This window comes from Nicotiana tabacum, chromosome 3 (genome assembly GCF_000715075.1).
Source record: "Nicotiana tabacum cultivar K326 chromosome 3, ASM71507v2, whole genome shotgun sequence".
Classification (NCBI taxonomy): Eukaryota; Viridiplantae; Streptophyta; class Magnoliopsida; order Solanales; family Solanaceae; genus Nicotiana; species Nicotiana tabacum.
The window spans coordinates 44,121,751-44,145,564 of NC_134082.1; the positions used below are offsets into that span (position 1 = coordinate 44,121,751).

Genomic DNA, 23,814 nt, shown 5'->3' on the forward strand with positions numbered 1-23,814 from the left:
CGAGCCATAAATTCCACTAATAAGGACACTACCGGGCTTATAAGTCCAAAAACATATGCTCACACAACCAAAATCTTCGTGCTCAAACTATAGTCAAAACTCGACCTCGAGTCCTCCAGGTTGTCCCATCATCAGCACACTGAAATTACATCTCGCACCTAATCCATGGAATCATAAGCCGTCGATGCACAGCCGATACTGTGCGCTCACATGCGCATATGAATGCGTGGAAGGAATTTAAAGAGTTATGCTTCAAGCTGAATCAATGTCGTGCGATAAGAAAAGAAAGATGGGAAGTATATCCTAAATGTCTTGTAGCCTCTCGAAGATAGGCATGAACGTCATAATACTGATCCGCAAGACTCTATTAGACACTTGCTCAGGACTTGTAGAACGTATGAACCTAGAGCTCTGATACCAACTTGTCACGATCCAAAATCCAACTAGTGGTGATGACACCTAACCCAACCCGCTAGGTAAGTCAATTAATAACTATTCAATTCCAATGAAATTTAATAAGACAATTAAATAAAAGAAAATATCTAAATCCTTTACATTTCCCAAGAACTAGTATACAAATCATGAGCATCTAAGATTTAGAGTTTACAAAGATGGTATGAAATAAAGTACATTATATGTTTGAAAAATACATGAACAAATCTTTCATAAGTCTAAAGCTACCATGAATAAGAAGCAGCTTTAACCAGAACGCAGGTACATCTTCAAATCCAGCTCCCATCAAACACAGCAACATCCAACATCTACACGCAAGGTGCAGAAGTGTAGTATAAGTACAATCGATCCCATATACTCAATAAGTAACAAACCTAACCTTAGGTTGAAAGTAGTGACGAGTTGGGACAAGGGTCAGAGTCCAACATCAATAGCCAACAATAGTTCATACTAACATAATGAAAGTAATGACAGAAGTAACTCAGAGATAAATGCTCAGCTCTTTCACAGTTCCAGAAAATAGATCTGCCTTTCAAGTATATCAGTGAAAACCCAAATCTTTTACCGAAATCGCCGAAAATATGAGTAAGTTTGAAACTGTAATTTTTCCCAAATAGCTTTCCACAGGTAAATGTTTCATTTTCAAATGGCATGAGGAAAATACATCTCTATTCCTATATGTCAATATGTGTGAGAAGTCATGAATGACGTCGTACATCATAAGGAAAAATGCATCTCTATCTTTATATGTCATGTGTGCATGTCAATGCAATGTATCTCAGAGATGAACTCATGTGCTCACACTCTCAGAGTACTCAATCTCACTGTCTCATATGTGCATGTCAATACAATACCTGCTGCGGCGTGCATCCCGATCCACATATAGCCATAAGGCCCATTGTGGCGCACACACACACACACACACACACTATATATATATATATATATATATATATATATAGGGGATCTGTCTTCCCAAGCGCTATAACAAGCCAATCATGGTATAAATCAGTAAAACATGTTGCGGCGTGCAGCCCGCTCCAATCATAAACCAATAATACATGCTTTAGCGTGCAACCCGATCCCATAATATCACTCACGCTCAGGCCCTCGGCCTCACTCAGTCATTAATCTCTCCAGTATCTCGGGCTCACAATTCCATGAAACTAGCCCAAAATGATGACATGATGTGTCAATAAATAGCAACAGATACTTAGATATGATATGAAATGAATAAACATGACGGAGTATGAAATTACAATTTAAATAAATAATTCAACAGCAATATGAACTTAGTGGATCCCAACAGAATAAACATGTAGCTTATACATGGTTTCTAACATGGATCACATCTCAATAACTCAATTACGTAGAGATTTCATGGTTATTGATAAGATCAGGTAGCTACACAGTACAACAGGAATAACGAAGTCACAATTCACATAGTGCATGCCCACACACCCATCACCTAGCATGTGTGTCACCTCAATACCAAATACATAACACGTAATTTGGGGTTTCATACCCTCAGCACCAAGTTCAGAAGTGTTACTTACCTCGAACAAGTCAAATTCAATACCAGCAAGCCAAATGATGCTCCAAAAATGCCATCCCGCACGTACCGACCTCCGAACGGTTTGAAACAAGCCACAATCAACTCAAATACATAAAATAATACAAAAGGAAACAAACCCAATCGATAAAGGTCGAATCTTTAATCAAAATCCCAAAATCGACCAAAAAGTCAAATCAGGGTTTGCGCCCCGAAACTTGACAAAACTTACAAAATCCGACAACTCATTCAATTAAGTGTCCAACCATACTAGTTTCAATCAAATCCGAATCTGAATCAATGTTCAAAACTCAAAAATTCACTTTATGAAATTTTAGACAAAACTCCCCAAATTTCACTTTGAAATCATCAATCAAATGCAAAAAATAAAAATGGATTCATTAAATATAACAAAAATCGAGTATAAAACACTTACCCAATCCATATGGTAAAAATTGCCTCCAAATATTGTCCAAATTCGATCTCTCCAACTCAAAATATGATCAAATGAACAAACCTTCAATATTAAGTATTTTTGCCTAGTTGTTCTGCCTAGTTTTGCATGCCAAATGATCCTGAAACTTGATTTTGATGCCTCCAATGTATTCCTTGTGAAATTTTAGTCAATTTAGGCTTTTGAATCACTCCATTTGACCTTATAGGATATATGTTGGTTTCAATATTTGGAAATAATGCAGATTTTTGAATGCGATGTCAGTGGCAATTTCATAATTAATACGAAAAAAATATGGCAACCCAACTTAGTAAAATAACCATAAAATCCTCATATGATGTCCAAATTCGATGGTCCATAATTATGATACAGATCAAATACTTTAATCAAAACAGAAATTAGAGCTCATTTGTTCGATGTGTTACCGCATATGCTTGAAAAACGATGTCGAAACATAAGAAAAATGAGCGCGACACAATCCAAACCTATCTGAAACTCACTGGAGCCCCGCGAGACCCCATACGAACATATCAACAAGTCCCATAACATAACACAGACTTACTCGAGGCCTCAAATCATGCATAACAACATCAAAACGATGAAACGCACTTCAAATCAAACTTAATGAACTTTTGAACTTTCAACTTCCAAAAACTCACGCCAAAAAATATCAAATCAACTCGGAATAAACTCAAATTTTGCACGCAAGTCTTAATACATCATATAAAGCTACTCGTGACCCAAACTACCGAGCGAAGTACAAATGCTTAAAATGACCGGTCAGGTCGTTACATTAGGTGCTTAAGTTATAAGAGTTGATCACTTTTTACTTTTGGATAGACCAGCCTTGAGTGGTATTTTGATAGTTCCAATAGGTTTGTATGTAGATTTTGGACTTACGTGTATGTCTGGATTTAGATTTGTGGGTTCGTAGGTTGATTTGTTACTTTTGGCAAAAGTTGGAAGGTTCATATGTTTGATTAGGAGTTAGATTTGATGATATTAGGTTTGTATTTTGGTTTCAAGAGTTGGAATACATTCGTTGTGTCATTCGAGACTTGCATGCAAAATTTGAGGTCTTTCCGGATTGATTTGATATAGTTTTGCACGAGTTTTGGAAGTTGGAAGTTCATTAGGCTTGAATTGAGGTGTGATTCATAGATTTAATATTGTTTGGTATAATTTTAGTCCTCGAGTAGGTCCGTTTTATGTTTTGGGATTGATGGGTAGGGTTGGACGAGGTTTCGTGGCCTCGAGTGTGTTTCAGATTAATTTCGGACCATTTTGGACTACGTTGGCATTGCTGAGATTTATGAGTTCTGGTGGTTCGCATCTATGAAAGTTTGGTTGCAGATGCGGCCATGGATGCTTTCATATGTGAGTTATGGGCCGGGCAAAGGAAGTCCGTAGATGCGTCACTAGAGCACAGATGCTCTTGGTGAGGAGCGATAGGATTTTGCAAAGCGGACTCGCAGGTGCGAAGGGAGGGTCTGCAAAAGCGGATGGTTGTAAGATTAGTGGCTTCTGCATCTGCGATGAAATTTCCATAGATAAGGTACGACAGGTGCAATGATTTGGACTGCAAATGCGGAATCACTGGCAGACTTTATATTTCGAATAGTTTGATCATCTTTTATTATTTAGAGGTTTGAAGCTCAGTTGAAGGCGAATTTTGGGAGACCTTTCTCTACAATTGAAGAGGTAAGTGAAGTATACTTAATTTTGATGTTAGATATTAATTACCCATGGTGAGCACCCTCCACTTCCAACCAAGAGGTTATGAGTTCGAGTCACCCCAAGAGCAAGGTGGGGAGTTCTTGGAGGGAGGGATGCCGAGGGTCTACCGGAAACAACCTCTCTACCTCAGGGTAGAGGTAAGGTCTGCGTACATACTACCCTCCCCGGACCTCACTAGTAGGATTATACTGGGTTGTTGTTGTTGTTATATATTAATTACCCATGGATTATTAAACCTAGTTTATGTGAATTGAAGGTGAAATTTGGGGATTTTTTTACTATGGTTTGGAGATTGAAAATTGATAATTTGAGGGTCGATTTGAGGTTAGATTTGGATGAAATACATATATTTGGACTCATATAGGAATGGGCGTTTGGGATTTCTGAGTTTTGACAGGTTCTAGGGTGTGGTCCTGGGTTGACTTTTGGGTTAACTTTGTATAATTGATTCAAGATCATAGCTTTATTGCTTGGTCTTGTTTTCAGTGGCATTTATTGATGATATTGTGTTGCTTTGACTTGATTCGAGTCGTTCGAAAGTCGATTCTCTTGGGAAGGGTTTTGTAGAGTACTAGTTCACGCATTTTGAGGTAAGTAACATATCTAAACTTTGTTTAAGGGTAATTCTTCATGTGAACTATGAAACTTGAGATGTGTTGGGTTGACGGGTGTGTGTGCGTACACCGGGGTATTAATGATCCAAGTAGAATTTAGGCTACTATAAGACTTGTTAGCTTTCCACGTCTCATTATATCCCTGCTTTCTCTATATGTATGATCATTTGAACTACAATTTGTGTTAAAATTTATATCTGACTATGTACTTATTTGTTTAAGACATGATAGGGTTGTTCTTGCTATTTTGAGTTGTTTGACTTAATTATAGTCATATTCTCAGTCATAATTCGCCATCTACATATAATATCACACGTTGTTGTTGCCTTCTATTTGTGATGTTGTTTGGGCTGAGTTCTATGAGATGAGATCTATTGAGACTTAAGTGGTTGATGAATGATGTGTGTCATAGAGCCGTATTGTGCTTTATAGTGGATTGGGTTGCACGCCACAACTAATTGATATTTGGATTAGGTTTCACGTCACAATGGTTATATTGATTATTGATTAGTGCTTGGGCAAGGATACACCCCTTCAAAGTCTGATATTACAATGAGTGCAGGCACAATGTTTCATATGTGCTTTGGTGAAAGGCATTTGTGCCAAGCACCCATGCAATACTGAATGTGGTTGTGTGAGTGTGATGGTGAGGGTAATATGTGCCAGGCACCATGAGTATGTTGAGTGTGAGTGTACTTGATGGTTTTACCATGACGTTATTGACTTGACTGTATATTTGACATGTAAGCATAGAGATGTATTTTTCTCATGCTAGTCGGTAAATGAAATGTGTTAATTATTGTTGAAAATTTGGAAAATAATAGTTTCCTTGATAAATTCACACATTAGAAATTTTGGTGAAAGTTTAGGCTTTGACTATTGCAGAGGCAGAGCCACGCTAGCGGCTACATGTTCGGCCTAACCCAGTCTTTGGTTCAAATCATATATTTGTCTTAAAAGTTTTATGAAATATGTACAAATTATTAATTTAGAACTCGTAACTTCAAAGGATTAGGATCCCAAACCCATTAGCTCAAAATACTGGTTCCACCTCTAGATTGTTATCTTTGGAAAGCATGTCTAATTTTCTGTAATTCTGAATGAGTTGAACATGATATCTTTTGAGTTATTTAATTTTTCTATCTTTATTATATTAGAGTTGTCATTAATCATTGGTGTTGGACTCTAAATTTCTTCCGAGCTCGTCACTACTTTCACCCGAGGTTAGGTTTGTCACTTGTTAAGTCGGTTGTATTCATACTATACTTTGCATCTTATGTGTAGATCCAGGTACTTCGGGGCGCGTTGATTGCTATAGGTTTGCACCGATTTTATCTTGTGGAGACTACATGGTAGCTTCTGTGTCGTTTGCATACCGTGAAATACTCTTTTGTTTATTTCTATTATCACCATTCTATCGTTCATACAGTTGTATTGAGGATTTGGCTATGTATTTTAAGTTTATGTAGTACTTATGTACTCGTTGACACCATACCATTAGGATGGTTGTAGTTGCAATATTGTTATTTTTCTCAGATACTTTATGATATTCCCGTTGTTGAGATTATTAAGTTTTGTCATTCAAGCTTATTGTTATTGTGAAATTGTTGGCTTTCCTAGCAAGTAGTCCTATGCGCCATCACGGCTCCAGTGGGAGTTTGGGTCGTGAAAAGTTGGTATCAATCACTACATTTCCTAGGTCTCACGACTCTTGAGCAAGTTTAGTACAGTCTTGCAGATCGGTACGGAGATGCCTGTACTCATCTTTGAGAGGCTACCTAACTTTTAGGAAACTTCACTTTCTTGTATTCTTGTCGTGCGGATTTGTTAATTCTGAAGTCTAAACCTTTACTCTTCTATTCTCTCATAGATAGTAAGTACACATTCAGTTGATCAGGAGCCAGAGCCCCATATTGCAGCCACTACCAGGGGTAGAGGCCGGGGCCGAGGTAGAGGTAGAGCTAGAGCTTAGCCTAGAGCACGTGTAGCGACACCAGATGTTGAGCCTCAGATAGAGCAGCAGGAGGAGAAGATTCCTGTTCTAACCGAGCCATTAGGACCAGCTCAAACCCTAGAGGGTTTCATTTCTATCCCAATACTTTAGGACGACCTAGTTTACTTGGTTGGGCCTTATGGAGAGTGTGGCCGAAGCTGGTATATTTCCTTTTGCACCAGTCATTTCTCAAGTCGGGGAAGGAGCTCAGACTTCTGCTACTCACACTCCAGAGTAGATGGCTCAAGGGTATCAGACCCTAGCAGTTCTGCCAGTTAGGTAGTTCAGCCTATTATTGCTACACATCCCAGAGAGAGAGCCACGATGTTAGCTGAGGGGATGAAGAGGTTGGACAAGTTCACTAAGTTGTTTGTCATTCTCTTTGGTAGTACACCTTCTCAGGATCACCATGATTCTTAGACCATTTCCATGAGTTATTGCACAACATGGGTATAGTGGAGTCCAATGAAGTTGACTTTACAATGTCTTAGATGCACGACTCTGTCAAGAGGTGGTGGAAAGAGTATGTTTGGGGCATATCAGCAGGTTCACCTCCTTTCACTTAGGCCCAGTTCTCATAGTTGTTCTTAGAGAAGTTCATTCCCTTCACTTAGAGAGAGGACTTCCGCAGTTAGTTTGAGCACCTTCAGCAGGTAGCATGACCGTTACTTAGTATGCGACTAGATTTGTGGACTTATCATGCCATGAAGCTATTCGGATCCCTACTAAGAGAGAGAGAGAGAGTGTGTGTGTAGAGGTTTATAGATGGTCTTACGTATGGTACCAAGCTACAAATGGCCAAAGACACCGAGGATGATATTTCTTTTACTAGGGTTGTGAAAATCTCCAGGAGGATCGAGCGCATCAAATCAGAGTAGAGAGAAAACCTCTGACAAGAAGTCTCGTCATTTCGGAGGATTCGGTAGTGCCTTATCTAGAGGCTGAGGTTGAGTTGTAAGGGGCTAGTCTAGCAGACCAGTTTATCATTCTCCACCTCGTAGTCGAGGAGCTTCGGTACAGTCTTTGTTTAGTGCACTCCCAGTTGAGAGCTCCTATCGCACTCCATCGGTTTAGGGTTCGTCAGTACCAGGCTCTTCTTATGGTCCAATTTAGGCCCCTCAGTCATTCCTAGTTTGAGGTTGCTACGAGTGTGGGGAGTTGGGACATGTGAGGAGGTATTTCCCTCATTATCATAGAGGTCCCGTGCAATAGGGAGGCCAGTCTATGGCTCTCACACCAGTTGTTACACCACCTGATCAGTCAGCTCGGGGTGGAGATTGTACATGACGAGGTCACCCTAGAGGGGGAGGTCAGTTAGGTGGTAGACAGGCCCATTGCTATGCATTTCCTGCTAGACTAGAGGTAGTTTCTTCTGACATCGTGATCACATATATTGTTTTCGTGTCCTAAAGATATGCTTCAGTGTTATTTATCTCTGGCTCCACTTATTCTTATGTGTCATCATACTTTATCGTCATTTGGATATACATCGTGAGTCTTTAGTTATGCCTATTTATGTATCTATACCGGTGAGTGATTCTATTATGGTGGACCATGTATATCAGTCATGTTTGGTTACTATTAGTAGGTTATGAGACTAGAGTTGATCTCTTATTGATCAGTATGGTGGATTTTGGTGTAATTTGGGAATGGATTGGTTTTCACCATATCATGCTATTCTTGATTGTCACGCTAAGACCATTACATTATCTATGCCAGGGTTGTCTAGGTTGGTGTGGAGAGGATCCTTGGGTCATGTTCCTAATAGAGTGGTGTCTTTTCTGAAGGCTCAACGGATGGTTGAGAAGGGATGTTTAGCGTAGTTTTTCTTCGTGAGAGATGTTAGTGCTGATACTACTACCGTTAAGTCAATTCTAATAGTGAGGGAGTTCCCAAACATGTTTCATGTAAACCAGCCGGGCATGCCACCCGATAGGGATATTGATTTTGGTATTAATTTGGTGTCAGGGACTCAACCCATCTCTACTCCGCCATATCATATGACACTAGTATAGTTGAAGGAATTGAATGAGCAACTATAAGAATTGTTTAATAAGGGTTTCATCAACTCTAGTGTGTCACCTTAGGGTGCACCCATTTTATTTGTGAACAAGAAAGATAGTTCTATGAGGATGTGTATTGAGTATAGGTAGTTGAACAAGGTTACTATCAAGAACAAGTACCCACTACTACATATTGATGACTTATTTGATCAGCTTCAGGGTTCTAGGGTGTTCTCGAAGATTGATTTGAGATTGGGATACCATCAGTTGAAGATCAAGGCTTCAGATATTCCAAAGACTACTTTCCAAACCCGCTATGGCGATTATGTGTTTTTGGTGATGTTGTTTGGGTTGACTAATGCCCCAACAGCTTTCATGCACTTGATGAACAATGTATTTCAGCCTTATATGGATTCCTTCGTCATAGTTTTTATTGATGATATATTGGTGTATTCTTACAACCGGGAGGATCATGAGCAGCATTTAAGGATCATACTTTAGAATTTGAGGGAGAAGAAATTATATGCTAAATTTTGCAAGTTTTAGTTAGACTCAGTGGCGTTCTTGGGACACGTGGGATACAAAGAAAATTGAGGCAGTTTAGAGTTAGACCAGATGGACTACTGTTATTGAGATTCGAAGTTTCCTTGGGTTGGACGGGTATTATCACTATTTTGTGGAGGGGTTTTCATCTGTAACAACCTCGTTAACTAGATTGATGCAGAAGGGTGCCCCATTCAGGTTGTTCGATGACTGTGAGGAGAGTTTTCAAAAGCTCAAGACAGTATTGACTACAACTCCAGTTTTGGTTTTCCTTCGGGATCGGGTTCTTTCATACTCTATTGTGATGCTTCACGGATTAGTATTAGTTATGTATAGATGCAGGATAGCAGGGTGATTACTTATGTTTCGCGTCAGTTGAAGCCCTATGAGAAGAATTACCCAGTGCACGATTTGGAGTTGGTAGCCAATATTCACGTGCTTTAAATTTGACGGTACTATCTTTATGGTTTATCTTGTGAGGTATTCACGGATCACAAGATTCTTCTGCACTTATTCAAGAAAAATGATCTAAACTTGAGGCAATGAATATGGTTAGAACTACTAAAGCACTATGATATCACCATTTTTTATTATCCAGGGAAGGCCAGTGTGGTGGCCGATGCTTTGAATAAGAAGGTTGAGAGCATGAGGAGTCTTGCTTTTATTCTAGCTAGGGAGCAGCCGTTATCTTTGGATGTTCAGGCTTTGGCCAATAGGATCGCGAGGATGGATTTTTCAAAGAATTTAATGTTCAGGCTTTAGCTAACAGGATCATTGTATACAAGGATCGAATCTTATAGAGAATTTCAGATGTTAAAATTTAGTTCTAAGGCTTGTGGACTAAGGTCGAATGAAGAATCTTTAGTTAGATTGTGTTATGGACTTATATAGATTAAGGTGGCATGAGATCACCCATGGGTATGTGTATGGTGAGCTTATACACTGATTTGATGGCTTTGGAACGACTCTTGGCACGTTCGAGGATGAACGTATGTTTAAGTAAGAGAGAATATAATGACTCGACCGGTTATTTGGAGTGTTAGCATCCCGTTCAGTAATTTGAGACCTTGAATAGCTTCGTATGATGTATTATTACTTGCATATATACTTGGCTTTGATTTTTAGAAAGTTGGGGATTGATTTGATAGAATAATTCTCAATTTGGAAATCTTAAGTTGGAAGAGTTGACCAAAGTTTGACTTTTAAATAAACGACTCAGGATTGGTGATTTGATGATTCCAATATATTCATAAGGTAATTTTGGACTTGGGCATATATTTGAATCTAACTTTGGATGTTCTAGAAGATTTTGGCTCTATTTGTGAAAATTTGGCAATTTGAAGAATTAGAGAGTTTATAAAGTTTGACCATGAGTTGACTTCAGTGAATTTAGACTCCTAATGTAGTTTTGAGACCTTGGATAAATTCATTTAGTTGATTGGAACTTGTATACAAAGTTTGGTGGTGATCCGGATGTCTAAGTGCGATTCGAACGCGTTCAACGAAGTTTGAAAGATAAGAGAATGAATTGATCTTCGATTTTTTGGTTTTGATGTTATTTGTGGTGTTTAAAGATTTTGAATAAGTTTGAATCAGGTATTTGGACTTGATTTTATTATAGGACGGGGTCCCGAGGGTCTTGGGTGAGTTTTGAATTGTTTTTGCCAAGTTGAGTTTTACTGGCTCTGGTTTTTCGCATTTGTGATGAGGGGGTCGCAAATGTGGCCATTGCATTTGTGAGGAGGTTGCCACTTTTGCAACCTGGTCGAGCTGGGAGGACCTTGCATTTGTAAGTATGTGAGTCGCATTCGCGACTGTGGGCTTCTGAGGTCTCTGTTCGTTTTTGTAAACTGCGATGTGGCTTTTACGAATGGCAGTAGTGGGACTTCACATTTGCAAAGTATATGGTTGCAATTGTGACATGATTTGTCGACATATGCGACATGTGCGGCTGGATTTAAGTTGGTGTTTTGGGATTTTGAGCTCATTCTTTCATATTTTAAATCCTAGACTTGGAGAGGGGAAAATTTTCATGGGGATTTTCATACAAGATAAGGGGGTAAGTGATTCTACTTATTTGTGATTATGTTTGAAGAATCTACATGGATTTCTACATCAAAAATGTGAAATTTGAATGTGAATTTTTTGAATTTTTTCTACACTTTAAGACGGTGTATTTTGAGGATTTGAGTTTCGATTTAGACTTGATTTTGGAATCTACTCAGTTTTGGACTTGGAAACTCTTATCCCCTGTAAATACTCTCTAAACATGATTATTAAAGATGTTGGTCAATTTTAAAAGCGGTAAAGTCATAGAAACACAAACGGAGCAAGGAATTCATCGATTCTTCCATATTTCATCTAGTTTATATAGCTTCTATGTCTAAAAACCATATTTTGATTGTTGTATACGGTAAAATCGGAGGGTCCAATTTTCAGTTGTACGACGCTTCATGAACATGTTTTCATAGGCTCGAGATTATGATCGAGATTAACACCTGAGGGATTATCGACATCCAACCTCGAGGCAGTGCAGATCGATAGTCATGATGAAAAAATGGGAAGTTCGAGGATGAACGTATGTTTAAGTGGGGGAGAATCAACAAGCCGACCCATCATTTTAAGTGTTATTATCCCGCTTACTGATTTAAGACCTTCAGTAGCTTGACATGATGTATTATGGCTTGCGCGTATGATTGGTTTTGATTTTTGGAAGTTCAAGATTGATTTGATAGAATAATTCTCAATTTGTAAGTCTTAAGTTGGAAGAGTTAATCAAGGTTTGACTTTTGAGTGACATCGGATTGGTGATTTGATGATTCCAATAGGTTCATAGGGTGATTTTGGACTTGGAAATATGTTCGGATCTGGATTTGGATGTTCTAAAAGGTTATGGCTCTATTTGTCGAAAGTTAGCAATTTAAACAATTAGAGAGTTTACAAGTTTGACAGGGAGTTGACTTCAATTAATTTGGACCCTTATTGTGTTTTTGATACCTTAGATAGATTCATTTAGTTGATCTGAATTTGTATGCAAAGTTTGGTGGTGATATGGAATGTCTAAGTATGATTCGGATGCGTTCAACGAAGTTTGGAAGATAAGAGAATGAATTGATATTTGATTGATTGGTTTTGATGTTATTTGTGGTGTTTCAAGCTTTTGGATAAGTTTGAATGAGATATTTGGACTTGTGGTATGATTGGACGGGGTCCCGGGGCTTGGGGTGAGTTTTGGATTATTTTTGCCAAGTTGAGTAGTGCTGGTTCTGGTTTCCATTGCATTTGCGAAGAGATTGTCGCTTCTGTGACCTAGTCAAGCTGGGAGGACCTCACACTTGTGAGTGTGTGAGTCGCATTTGTGACTGTGGACTTATGAGGTCTCTGTTTGTATTTACAAACTACGGTGTCATTTTTGCGAATGCCAGTTGTGGGACTTTGCATTTGCGAAGTATTTGGTCGCAATTGCGACATGATTTGCCCTGAGCTTTCTTCGCCTTTGCTGGCCTGAGGTCTCATCTGCGGAGTTTGCATTTGCGAGCTTTTGGTCGCAAATGCAACATGTGCGGCTGGATTTAAGTTAGTATTTTGGGATTTTGAGCTCATTCTTTTATATTTTGAACCCTAGACTTGGAAAGGGACGATTTTTCAAGGGGACATACAAGGTAAGAGGGTAAGTGATTTCTACCTATTTGTGATTATATTTCAAGAATCTACATGGATTTCTACACAAAAAATGTGAAATTTCAATGTGAAAATTTTGAATTTTGCCTACACTTTGAATAGATGTATTTGAGGATTTGAGTTTCGATTTAGACTCGATTTTGGAATTTAATCATATATTTTGACAATAGGTTATGGGTCATCGGATTTTAGTATTGGTTCTAGGTTTTGTGCACGCGGGCCCGGGGTTAACTTTTGGAGAATTCTTTAAAGATCGAGGCTTTATTAATTGGGATTACTTCCTATGACATTGGTTGACTTCCTTGATTGATGATCGGCTAAATTCGAACTGGCTAGATGTTATTTCTCAAGAAAATGCGATTTTTGAGCTTTGGCTTAGCCTAATGAGGTAAGTGTTTTGCCTAGCTTTCGTTGAGGGAATTTTTCCTACTAATTGATGTTGTTTGTTACGTATGGGGAGTGATGTATATATATGAGATGACGAGCGCATATACATGTGCCATGATTATTCATGCCCATGGTAGATTCTAGATTACTCCATGTCTTGTTTGGTTGCGTGTCCTACTTGATTTTATGTGTTATTAAATTAATTAACTATATGAGCACAATAAACCATGCTAGAGATATAGTGAGGCTAACAGTACCTTATTTTGAGCATGATGAACTATTCTCAAAATTGTTGTTGTACTTGCTCTAGAAGTACTCACACATATGCTATGAACACACATCCGTACTTGTTATTCTTCTGTTATGCTCTTAATTGAAGTATAACTATTTGAGTTTCCTTACCCATGTTAAAGACTATGAAATGACTTTTTAATGATTATTTGGGACATGATGACATATTTTGCGTAACATATTACATGTTGGGTACATAGTCATACATATACATAGGCATACATCCTACTTAGGGGATCATCCCTTGTATACATGTACACATCTATGTATGATTATTTCTCAGTCTACGTGCATCATACATGTTTATTTTTCCATTTCATATGCATACATCACTGCACATGGTTCTTGGATATGGACCGAGGTAATGACACGAGGTTTTTGCAATGTAGTTATGATGATATTGTTATCGTTATGGCACAAGGTCTTTGATATGCGCCTATTACTATGGCACGAGGCTTTATACCGTGCAACGTATAGACACAGATCCATCCCCCTAGGGTCGCCCTCACATATTTCTCTCTTGATGGTGCACACGAGAATTGTGGTACCATGTTTGATGGAATTTATTATGCACATGTGGCGGTATAAGGGTAGAATTCTTGATCAAGCACATGTGGCGGTATAAGGGTGGCATTCTTGATTAAGCATATGTGGAATATAGAGTGACATTTCACGGTTAAAGTTCATGTGGCAGTATTAGGGTGGCATTCTTGATTATGCACATAAATGTTTTTCATGCATTTCACATGTTTTACAGGTATGATCTATGCATACCATTTACATATGCTAGTCGACACATTCTTCATATGTCTCAGACTTGTTAGACACTTAGAGGGTATAGGATGGATGTTGAGAGAAAATTATTATCATACGTCATCATGTTGAACTATTGCAAAGGTTACATCTAAGTAGAAGTATTTGAGTACAAGTTACTTGGTGCAAGTCTCCTTTACATGTGAAGCTGGTGCAACTGTATATGTTTTGACTTGTTAATCGGAAAAAACATGCTTATGACCTCTTCTTTGATTGTGCACTTGAATTCTGATATTCACTATTCTATGATTGTTTCCTTTAGATTCTTTCTTGGTATTATACATGTGATTAAGGGGCACCTGTATTACTAAGTGAGTATCTTTTGACTTAAAAATATCCTTACTACTTTATTAAAGTTAGTCGAGATACTTACCGAGTATATGTGGTCGGTTGTACTCATACTACACTTCTGCATCTTGCGTGCAGATTCTGGAACTGAGTAGCTGTGAAGGACAGAGCCTTGCATTGAAGACATACCAACATTCCAGATTCAATCTACCTCTCATTCATGGTGTTTTAGGGTTTTATATCTGTTTATGTAAACTTCAAACAAATGTTGTATTTATTCTTAGTGAGTATTTTTTGACTTATAAACATCCTTACTACTTTATTAAAGTTAGTCGAGATACTTAGTGAGTATATGTGGTCGGTTGTACTCATACTACACTTCTGCACCTTGCGTGCAGATTCTGGAACTGAGTAGCTGTGGAGGATAGAGCCTTGCATTGAAGACATACCAACATTCCAGATTCAATCTACCTCTCATTCACGGTGTTTTAGGGTTTTATATCTGTTTATGTAAACTTCAAACAAATGTTGTATTTATTCTTTGTACCAACTTTGAAAAATCTAAATGTTAGTGGATGATGATTGTACAATCAATCATTTGGTAGTTGTATTAAATTCTTTTGCATTCTTTATTATTAATATAATATTGATGATTCTCATTATAGTTATAACTTATTCTGTTTGACTTATCTAGCGAGTTGAATTAGGTGTCATTACGACTTTGTGGGAATTTTGGATCATGACAATTATGTTAAACAACAACAACAATAACAACTCAGTATAATCCCACTAGTGGAGTCTGGGGAGGGTAGTGTGTACGCAGACCTTACCCCTACCATAGGTAGAGAGGTTGTTTCCAAATAGACCCTCGACATCCTTCCCTCCAAAAACTTCCCACTTTGCTCTTGGGTTAACTCGAACTCACGATCTCTTGGTTGGAAGTGGAGGTTGCTTATCATTAGAACAACCCTTTTGTCATGACAATTATATTAATCTTTCATATTTTGTACCAAATTCGTGCTCATCCATAATGTGTAAACCCTTGCTCATACTTCCTCACACTCAGGTGACGAAGAGGTGAAATCCTTTGCTTATTTTTATCACATCTAATTAAGTGCCGATGTAACATGTCCTTAGATGGACACATCCCATTGATATCTGTAACGAGTACCGACGTAATATTATGAAAGATTTAACTGAGTTTTACGCTAACTGCCAATTTGCCGTAGTTTTCCTCCTTTATTTGAGTTTCAAAGCGATAATGTGAGGAAACTGACACATGCAAAATTATTTAGGAAGAAAAATGACAACTATAGGATAATCAATGAAGTAAACCAAACAAAAACATAAAATTTAAAATTAAAAAAAAAAAGTGAACAAATCTGCAACCCAAAAGGAACCTTTAAAATTTTGCCTAACCAAAAAGGTTAATCATATTTTCCCCCCTCTCTTCTCACGCCTTCCATGCAGCATGTGCTTTGTCTCTACATGCACACATAAAGGACTCAACCATCCATGGATGGATGCACCTTCCAAATCCCACATCCCATCCCACCCCCCTACTCCCTACCCCTCGTTCCCTAGCTTGTTCATATAAAAAAGAAAAAGGCCAAATAAAACCCACCCCATGCATCATTATACCTTTGGACAGAGGAGAGAGAAACTTTGACACTGTGATCAGCTGTACTTTTTCCCCTATTTTCTTTTCTTTTTCTCCTCTCCTTAGCACACAGAGAAAAAGTAGCAAAAGGGGTTGGTTGGGTGAGAGAAAGTGTATAGGGGTTTTCAAAAAGCTACCCACATTTGTTGCCAAAAACTGCACCTGTTGTTCTGTTTCTGAAAAACACAGCCTACTGTTTTCCATTTATTCTCTCTTCAATCTTTTCACTGTTTCAGTTCTTTTGTGTGTACTTTTTTAGTCTGTGTACCTATACACCAACCCAATAGGATAGTATTTGATTTAAATAAAAAATTGAATCTTGGAATTATATCCTATTGATACACAGTAGTATTGCAGTATCATGTATAATACAGTCTCTCTAGACAGAGTATTAATGTGGTGTTTTAACTTTTGGTTTCTTGTGTGTTTTTCTTTTTCTCTTGTCCTGTGTGTAGACACAGTACTTTAATTTCTCTCTCTCTCTCTCTCTCTCTCTCTCTCTCTCTATAAACATTGGTGTGTTAAGATAAAGACCTCTCTTCACTGGGGTCTTCAGTTATTTCTTGTCAAAACAAATCTCAAGAATAAGAGCAAGAGTTGGAGATAGGGAGAGTGAAAAAAGAGGAGTGTTGATGAGTGAAAGAGGAGGCTCTCTTAGAGGAGAGAGAGCCTGCCTGTTCATGCAAGAACAAAGACATCTCAGTTTGTGTTGTTGTTGAAAGAGAAAGAAAGCAGTGATTTTTTTGTTTGTTTTGTTTTCATATAGTGAATGGCGTTGTGTTTGAATAACAAGAATCAGATAATGGATAACAGCAAGTATGTGAGGTACACACCAGAACAAGTGGAAGCTTTGGAGAGAGTGTATGCAGAATGTCCAAAGCCTACTTCTTTGAGGAGGCAACAGCTCATTAGGGAGTGTCCCATTCTCTCTAATATTGAACCTAAACAGATCAAAGTCTGGTTTCAGAACCGAAGGTATTCTTATTTTGATTGTGCACTCATTCTTTTCATTTTCTCCTCTTTTTAGGACTTGAACGAATAGGGTTTGTAAGCCCTTTTATGGGGAAAAAGCTATGCTTTTCAGGGAGGAAAATGGCTGTTCTAATAAACAGATTTGATAAAACATTCACTTTCAGATTGCATTTTTTAAGGATTTTGCATTGTGGGAAATACTCTTCTTTTCATTTTCTCCTCTTTTTAGGACTTAGATTGTTTTTTCTATCTCTTTTTTTTTTTGAAGGAAGAAAATGTGCTTTTGAAGGAGAAAAATAGTTTTTTTTAGTGAATAAATTTCATAAAGCATTCACTTTCAAACTTTTGTTCTTTAATTATATGGAATAAATGTGAAAGAATCAGCTTTTAATGCCCTTCATTTCATCCTTTTATTTTAACAAGGATCTGTAAATAGTAGACTAGATGTAAACCCTTCTTTTAGGAGGTAAATTCTAGTCATTTCTTGACTTCTATTAATTGTGGATGCAGAATTTATCCAGAAAAAGTGTAACTTTCTACATTTGGTTCTCATTTTTGGCAAGCTAAATGCTCAGAGATTTTGTGCATTTGGGTTGGTTATGGTCATACGATCTTTTAGTTGTTTATTAATGGAATGACAAGAAAATGGAGAATGTGATATTTTCAGAATTTTCTGACTTTTCTGAAAATGGTGCTCCTTGTCTATGAGCTCCCCTACAGATACTTCTATTTTCTTTTAATAAAACAAGAACTACACATTATTGATTTTTGTTCTTTTCTTTTGTCTTGTTCCTATTTATTTTAACTCTGATGGATCTTTTTACTCAGCAAAATATGGTTTCAGTCAATGAGCGTTTTCACAGTATAGACCTCTTAAATCGTTGTTAGATTCAAAGGTTGGTCCAGTTTTAAAATGCTGAAATGCCTGTTTTTTACCCATTTATTTATTCTTTCTTTCCTGTTATTGGAGTAGACATACTTCACTTATTATTACTTGTTGTTAAGTATTCTGCTTGCATTTTTTCTATAATTAAAGAATCTGTTTTCTGAGTCTCTTCGATCAGCTTGACTGGATATTGAAGTGAAATGCTATATCCATTTTAAGATTTTATTCTCCTGGCTCTCCTGAACGTGAAATATCAGACCCATTGTATCTGCTTTGATTGGATATTTTCGCTTCTATTTGATATTATGTCACTCGGCAGAATTTGAAATTATTTTGAGTACTTCCATTTTCAGTACACTGTCTGAAGGTTTTTTATTTAGAGCATGTAAATATGTTAAAACATAGCAAGGAATTCAACCTAATAATCGAGAGAATCACTGTTTTATAACCTTTGTAGATGCCGTGAAAAACAGAGGAAGGAAGCATCTCGTCTCACGACTGTTAACAGGAAGCTGAGTGCTATGAACAAGCTGTTGATGGAAGAAAATGACCGGTTGCAGAAGCAAGTCTCACAGCTTGTGTATGAGAATGGCTACATGAAACAACAAATCAATACTGTGAGTTGTGTACTTGCTTTACAAGCCTGGTAATCCTTGGAGATTCCAGTTCTTTTTCTCTACATGAGCAAATTGGTCTTCTTTGATTAATAGAACTCAAATAAATCATGTAGGTTTTCATTTAACCCTTATCTCATTTTTTCTAAGTTTAAATCATTTTTGCTGAAGCTTTGCACGAGCTGCATTTAACCTTTTCTGTCTTATTTTATCATTTCATGAAGAAATTCCTGTAACTTTATCCTTTATTATCTGCTTCTTTGGTTCAATGAAACTGAAGATGATTATCGTAGCAGGTTAGCAGCACGACCACAGATACAAGCTGTGAATCTGTGGTCGTGAATGGTCAGCAGCAAAGAAAAAACCCAACACCTCAGCATCCAGAAAGGGATGCGAATAACCCAGCTGGGTAACCTAATTTGTTGTTTTTTAAACATCTACACTGATATTTTCCTGTTTGAGAAAACTAATAAACATTTTTGCATGTATTTTCAGTCTTCTTGCAATAGCTGAGGAGACCCTGGCAGAGTTCCTTGGAAAGGCTACTGGAACTGCTGTCGACTGGGTGCAGATGATTGGGATGAAGGTAATTCTTTTAGTTGTTGTGCATCTCTAGTTTCTGACTTGTTCATTACATGTTCAATTGTTAACTTTTGCCGCCTCTCATTCGACTTTCCAATTTAGCCTGGTCCGGATTCTATTGGTATTGTTGCTGTTTCCCGCAACTGCAGTGGGGTAGCAGCACGTGCCTGCGGCCTCGTGAGTCTAGAGCCCACGAAGGTACTTCAGTTATCTTTATGGCTATGAGTTTTATCTTATTCTATCCTTGGTTTTTAAGCTGTAGAAATTTTTTCCAGGTCGCTGAGATTCTCAAAGATCGTCCTTCTTGGTATCGCGACTGCCGTTGCCTTAATATACTGAGTGTAATCCCTACAGGCAATGGAGGGACGATAGAGCTTATTTACTTGCAGGTTTGTTGTGTTTCCCTACGTCAGATGTTGGTTATGTCGATACCATGTTATCTCAATTTATTTAGCTCTGTGCTCAACAAGTTGGTGTTTGCCATTTGTTTCTTTGTTAGACTTATGCTCCAACTACATTGGCATCCGCTCGTGACTTTTGGACATTGAGATACACTACAAGTTTGGAGGATGGCAGTCTTGTGGTATGTGTTGGGCATAATCCAAAACCTTGAGGCTAACCTTTCTAAATTCTACTTGCCTATCTTTGAAAGAGCTGGCTATAGCTACAACATTTACAATATTTTTTTTCCGGCATTTAAAATGCAGATATGTGAACGATCTCTGACGACAGCTACTGGTGGCCCAACAGGGCCTCCTGCCACAAGTTTTGTCAGGGCTGAAATGCTACCAAGTGGCTACCTCATTCGGCCTTGTGAGGGTGGGGGCTCAATGATTCACATTGTTGATCATATTGATCTAGATGTAAGCCTGAAAAACATTGGTCAATTGGAATTTTGTTTTCTTTAAGTTACTGTAGTTGAACTTACCCTATCTGTGCTCAGGCTTGGAGTGTCCCTGAAGTTCTGAGGCCACTTTATGAGTCCTCCAAGATCCTTGCACAGAAGACGACTGTGGCTGTAAGAAATTTAGAATCTGTTGAATTGTCTAATCTTCAGCATGACAATGTGATTTGTTAACAAGTCGGAGTTATCTGTGCAGGCCCTGCGACACATACGACAAATTGCACAAGAAACCAGTGGGGAAATCCAATACACTGGGGGTCGCCAACCTGCTGTTTTGAGGGCACTAAGTCAAAGATTATGCAGGTGAGAAGACAAGCCAATTGTTAATTTAGAGATGCAGAAACAATATACTGTGCCCTGACACGGTTGTAATGAAGCTTTTGGCAATCCTATGCTTTTTCCTGGTTCGATTAGCCTTTTCAGAATTTCATCCTTGATATTTACTACAGGGGATTTAATGATGCTGTTAATGGATTTGTTGACGACGGTTGGACTGTTATGGATAGTGATGGTGTAGAGGACGTAACCGTTGCTATAAACTCATCTTCGACCAAATTTCTTGGTTCACAGTACAACACTTTGTCAATACTCCCTACCTTTGGAGGAGTCCTGTGTGCCAGGGCATCAATGCTTCTTCAGGTATGTTGGAATTGCTATTTGGCCTTGGTTTACATTGGTAGATTTAGAATCAATTTATCAATTGATGAATAGGTTCTAATCTCTAGCCGATACTTTTGTTGTGTAGAATGTTCCCCCTGCTTTGCTTGTTCGTTTCCTTAGGGAGCATCGTTCTGAGTGGGCAGATTATGGGGTTGATGCATATTCTGCTGCATCTCTTAAAGCCAGTCCATATGCTGTACCTTGCGCCAGACCGGGTGGCTTCCCAAGTAGCCAGGTCATTTTACCCCTAGCTCAGACTGTGGAGCATGAAGAGGTAACAGTCTTGCCAATTTCTATTCTATGTTGTCTATGATCTCGGACCAATTAATCATGTTGTTTTAACTTGTCCTCTATAATCTAGTTTCTTGAAGTAGTACGACTAGAGGGTCCTGCTTTCTCCCCTGAGGACATTGCTTTATCACGGGATATGTACTTGTTACAGGTTAAGAACCCATACTCTACACATTGAAAATTGTGCGTTTCCCGACATTTTTGGTTTACTGATTGTCTTTCTACCATTGCAGTTATGCAGTGGAGTTGATGAGAATGCTTCAGGTGCCTGTGCTCAGCTTGTTTTTGCACCTATTGATGAGTCTTTTGGTGATGATGCTCCATTGCTTCCATCTGGTTTCCGTGTCATTCCGCTGGAGCCTAAATCAGTTCAGTAACACCTATTATGCTTTGCTACCTCGCAATGAACCATTGACCATTGAAAAGTTTAATATTCTTACAGAATGTCTAGCTTTTCAGTCACAAACTTCTACGTACTACGTGTTCCTAACAATATGAAATTCATTTTTAACTGCTGAGTTTCTTAGTGAGAATACGAGGATTATCTTCCGAGTTTATACTGAAATTTCTCTACTTTTATGATGCAGGATGGCCCTGCAGCAACTCGGACTTTGGACTTAGCTTCAACTCTTGAAGCTGGAACTGGTGGGACACGTCCAGCTGGTGAAATTGAAGCAAGCAATTACAATCATCGTTCTGTCTTGACAATCGCATTCCAGTTTACTTTTGAGAGTCACTACCGGGATAATGTAGCTGCTATGGCTCGCCAATATGTGCGAAGTATAGTAGGCTCAGTTCAGAGAGTTGCAATGGCCATAGCACCCTCTCGACTGAGCTCTCAGTTGACGCCTAAACCCTTCCCTGGTTCACCTGAGGCTGTCACTTTGGCAAGGTGGATTTCCCGGAGTTATAGGTATGAGTTTTACAGGTCTTAGCTGTACTTTTGACATTCTCTCACTAACATGTTTTGTGTCATTACTTGTAACACCTAATATCAACAAATAACCTGTCATTGTAATTGAGTAGAAGAAACATATTACTTTTGACAACTTTTATACTTTGCTCCTTGAGGTTCGAAGACAAGTTTGATATCTGACCTTGCACTCCCATTAAATGTTGTACGTCGTCTAACTATTTCCCAATTATGTTTCAGAGTGCACACAGGAGGGGACCTGCTTCAGGTTGATTCTCAAGATGGTGATGCTGTTCTGAAACAACTGTGGCACCATAGTGATGCAATAATGTGTTGCTCTGTCAAAATGAATGTCAGTAGCTGCTTCTCTACTTGTTATGACTGATGCCATTCCTAATTCAATACTAAGTATTTGTCTTAGGTCTTTCCTAAGGAAGAAACAAGAGACCTAATTAGTTAATGTACTTGTTAATGCAGGCATCTGCAGTTTTTACATTTGCAAACCAGGCAGGTCTTGACATGCTTGAAACCACCTTGTTAGCTCTTCAGGATATAATGCTTGATAAGATTCTAGATGAAGCTGGTCGTAAGGTCCTCCTATCAGAGTTCTCCAAGATCATGCAGCAGGTTTGATTACTACCATCAAATTTTTGCTAATACATGGCATCACATTTGTTCAGCTTAGCAAACATGAAAAGCAAACTAGCTTCGACAAAAAACATACCGAACTTTGATACTGCAGTATTCAGTACCTAGCAGGGTTCTTTTTGTGCTACAAGTAGTCTATCAGTATTCGTCTGTCTTTAATAGCTCACAACAAAATGCTGTAGCTAGTAAATTACAAGAAATTTCTACAAGTCCTGAATGTTATGATTGTTATCATTGTGCTTTTAGGGGTTTGCCTATCTACCAGCAGGAATATGTGTATCTAGCATGGGGAGGCCAGTGTCATATGAGCAAGCTGTAGCATGGAAGGTTCTCAATGATGAAGATTCCAACCACTGCCTAGCTTTCATGTTCATAAACTGGTCTTTTGTTTAAGTTAAAACAGATAATCTATGCAAGACTTTTGGTATTAGCTATCAACCTTCTAAGTTAATGTCGGTACTCACAATGTTTTAAATTAAGCTTGTATGACTATGTTGACAAGGATGTGTGGATGGATCCTAACTCTATATCATATTTATTACAATATGACATGTTATTCCTGTTATTTGCTTTGTCTTTGTCAACAGGTTCTCTAATGTTGCTGTCTAATTAATTTTCTTGGATATAGTTTAGAAGTTAGTTGAGATTTCAATCATGTTGGATAGTGTTGAAACTAAATGTCTGTTTTTTGTGTGGTCCACCTTCTATTGATTAGGTGATTAGCCTAATTTGGTTAAGGCAATATTTGCTGGTTGCCAGTTGGTACCACTTGTGCTTGTTTCTTGAGTGATTTCACCAAAGGACATAGTACTTTCTAACCGATGGTTTTTGAAATGTCAGCTTCAATACAAAAAATGTTGATTTTCGAGTCACTT

General features: G+C 38.2%; 1 protein-coding gene across 2 annotated transcripts; it reads left to right on the forward strand.

Moving 5' to 3' along the window:
- The first annotated feature begins 16,458 nt into the window (after positions 1-16,458).
- LOC107821381 (homeobox-leucine zipper protein ATHB-14-like) lies at positions 16,459-23,504 on the forward strand. Of its 2 annotated transcripts, none has more exons than XM_016647821.2 (18): positions 16,459-17,444; positions 18,785-18,944; positions 19,235-19,350; positions 19,437-19,527; positions 19,626-19,721; positions 19,799-19,912; positions 20,023-20,106; positions 20,231-20,386; positions 20,467-20,541; positions 20,624-20,730; positions 20,877-21,066; positions 21,173-21,361; positions 21,449-21,529; positions 21,612-21,746; positions 21,966-22,291; positions 22,532-22,643; positions 22,769-22,918; positions 23,186-23,504. In XM_016647821.2, the coding sequence occupies exons 1-18, from the start codon at positions 17,239-17,241 to the stop codon at positions 23,330-23,332; spliced, it is 2,535 nt and encodes an 844-aa protein (XP_016503307.1). In that variant the 5' UTR covers positions 16,459-17,238; the 3' UTR covers positions 23,333-23,504.
- The last annotated feature ends 310 nt before the right edge of the window (positions 23,505-23,814 follow it).

Excerpts from the sequence above, each read along its gene's own strand:
- LOC107821381 (XM_016647821.2), top strand. The coding sequence starts at position 17,239 with ATGGCGTTGTGTTTGAATAACAAGAATCAGATAATGGATAACAGCAAG. Across the intron at positions 20,542-20,623 it reads CACAGAAGACGACTGTGGCT|GCCCTGCGACACATACGACA; the intron begins GTAAGAAATTTA and ends TTATCTGTGCAG. Across the intron at positions 20,731-20,876 it reads CTAAGTCAAAGATTATGCAG|GGGATTTAATGATGCTGTTA; the intron begins GTGAGAAGACAA and ends TATTTACTACAG.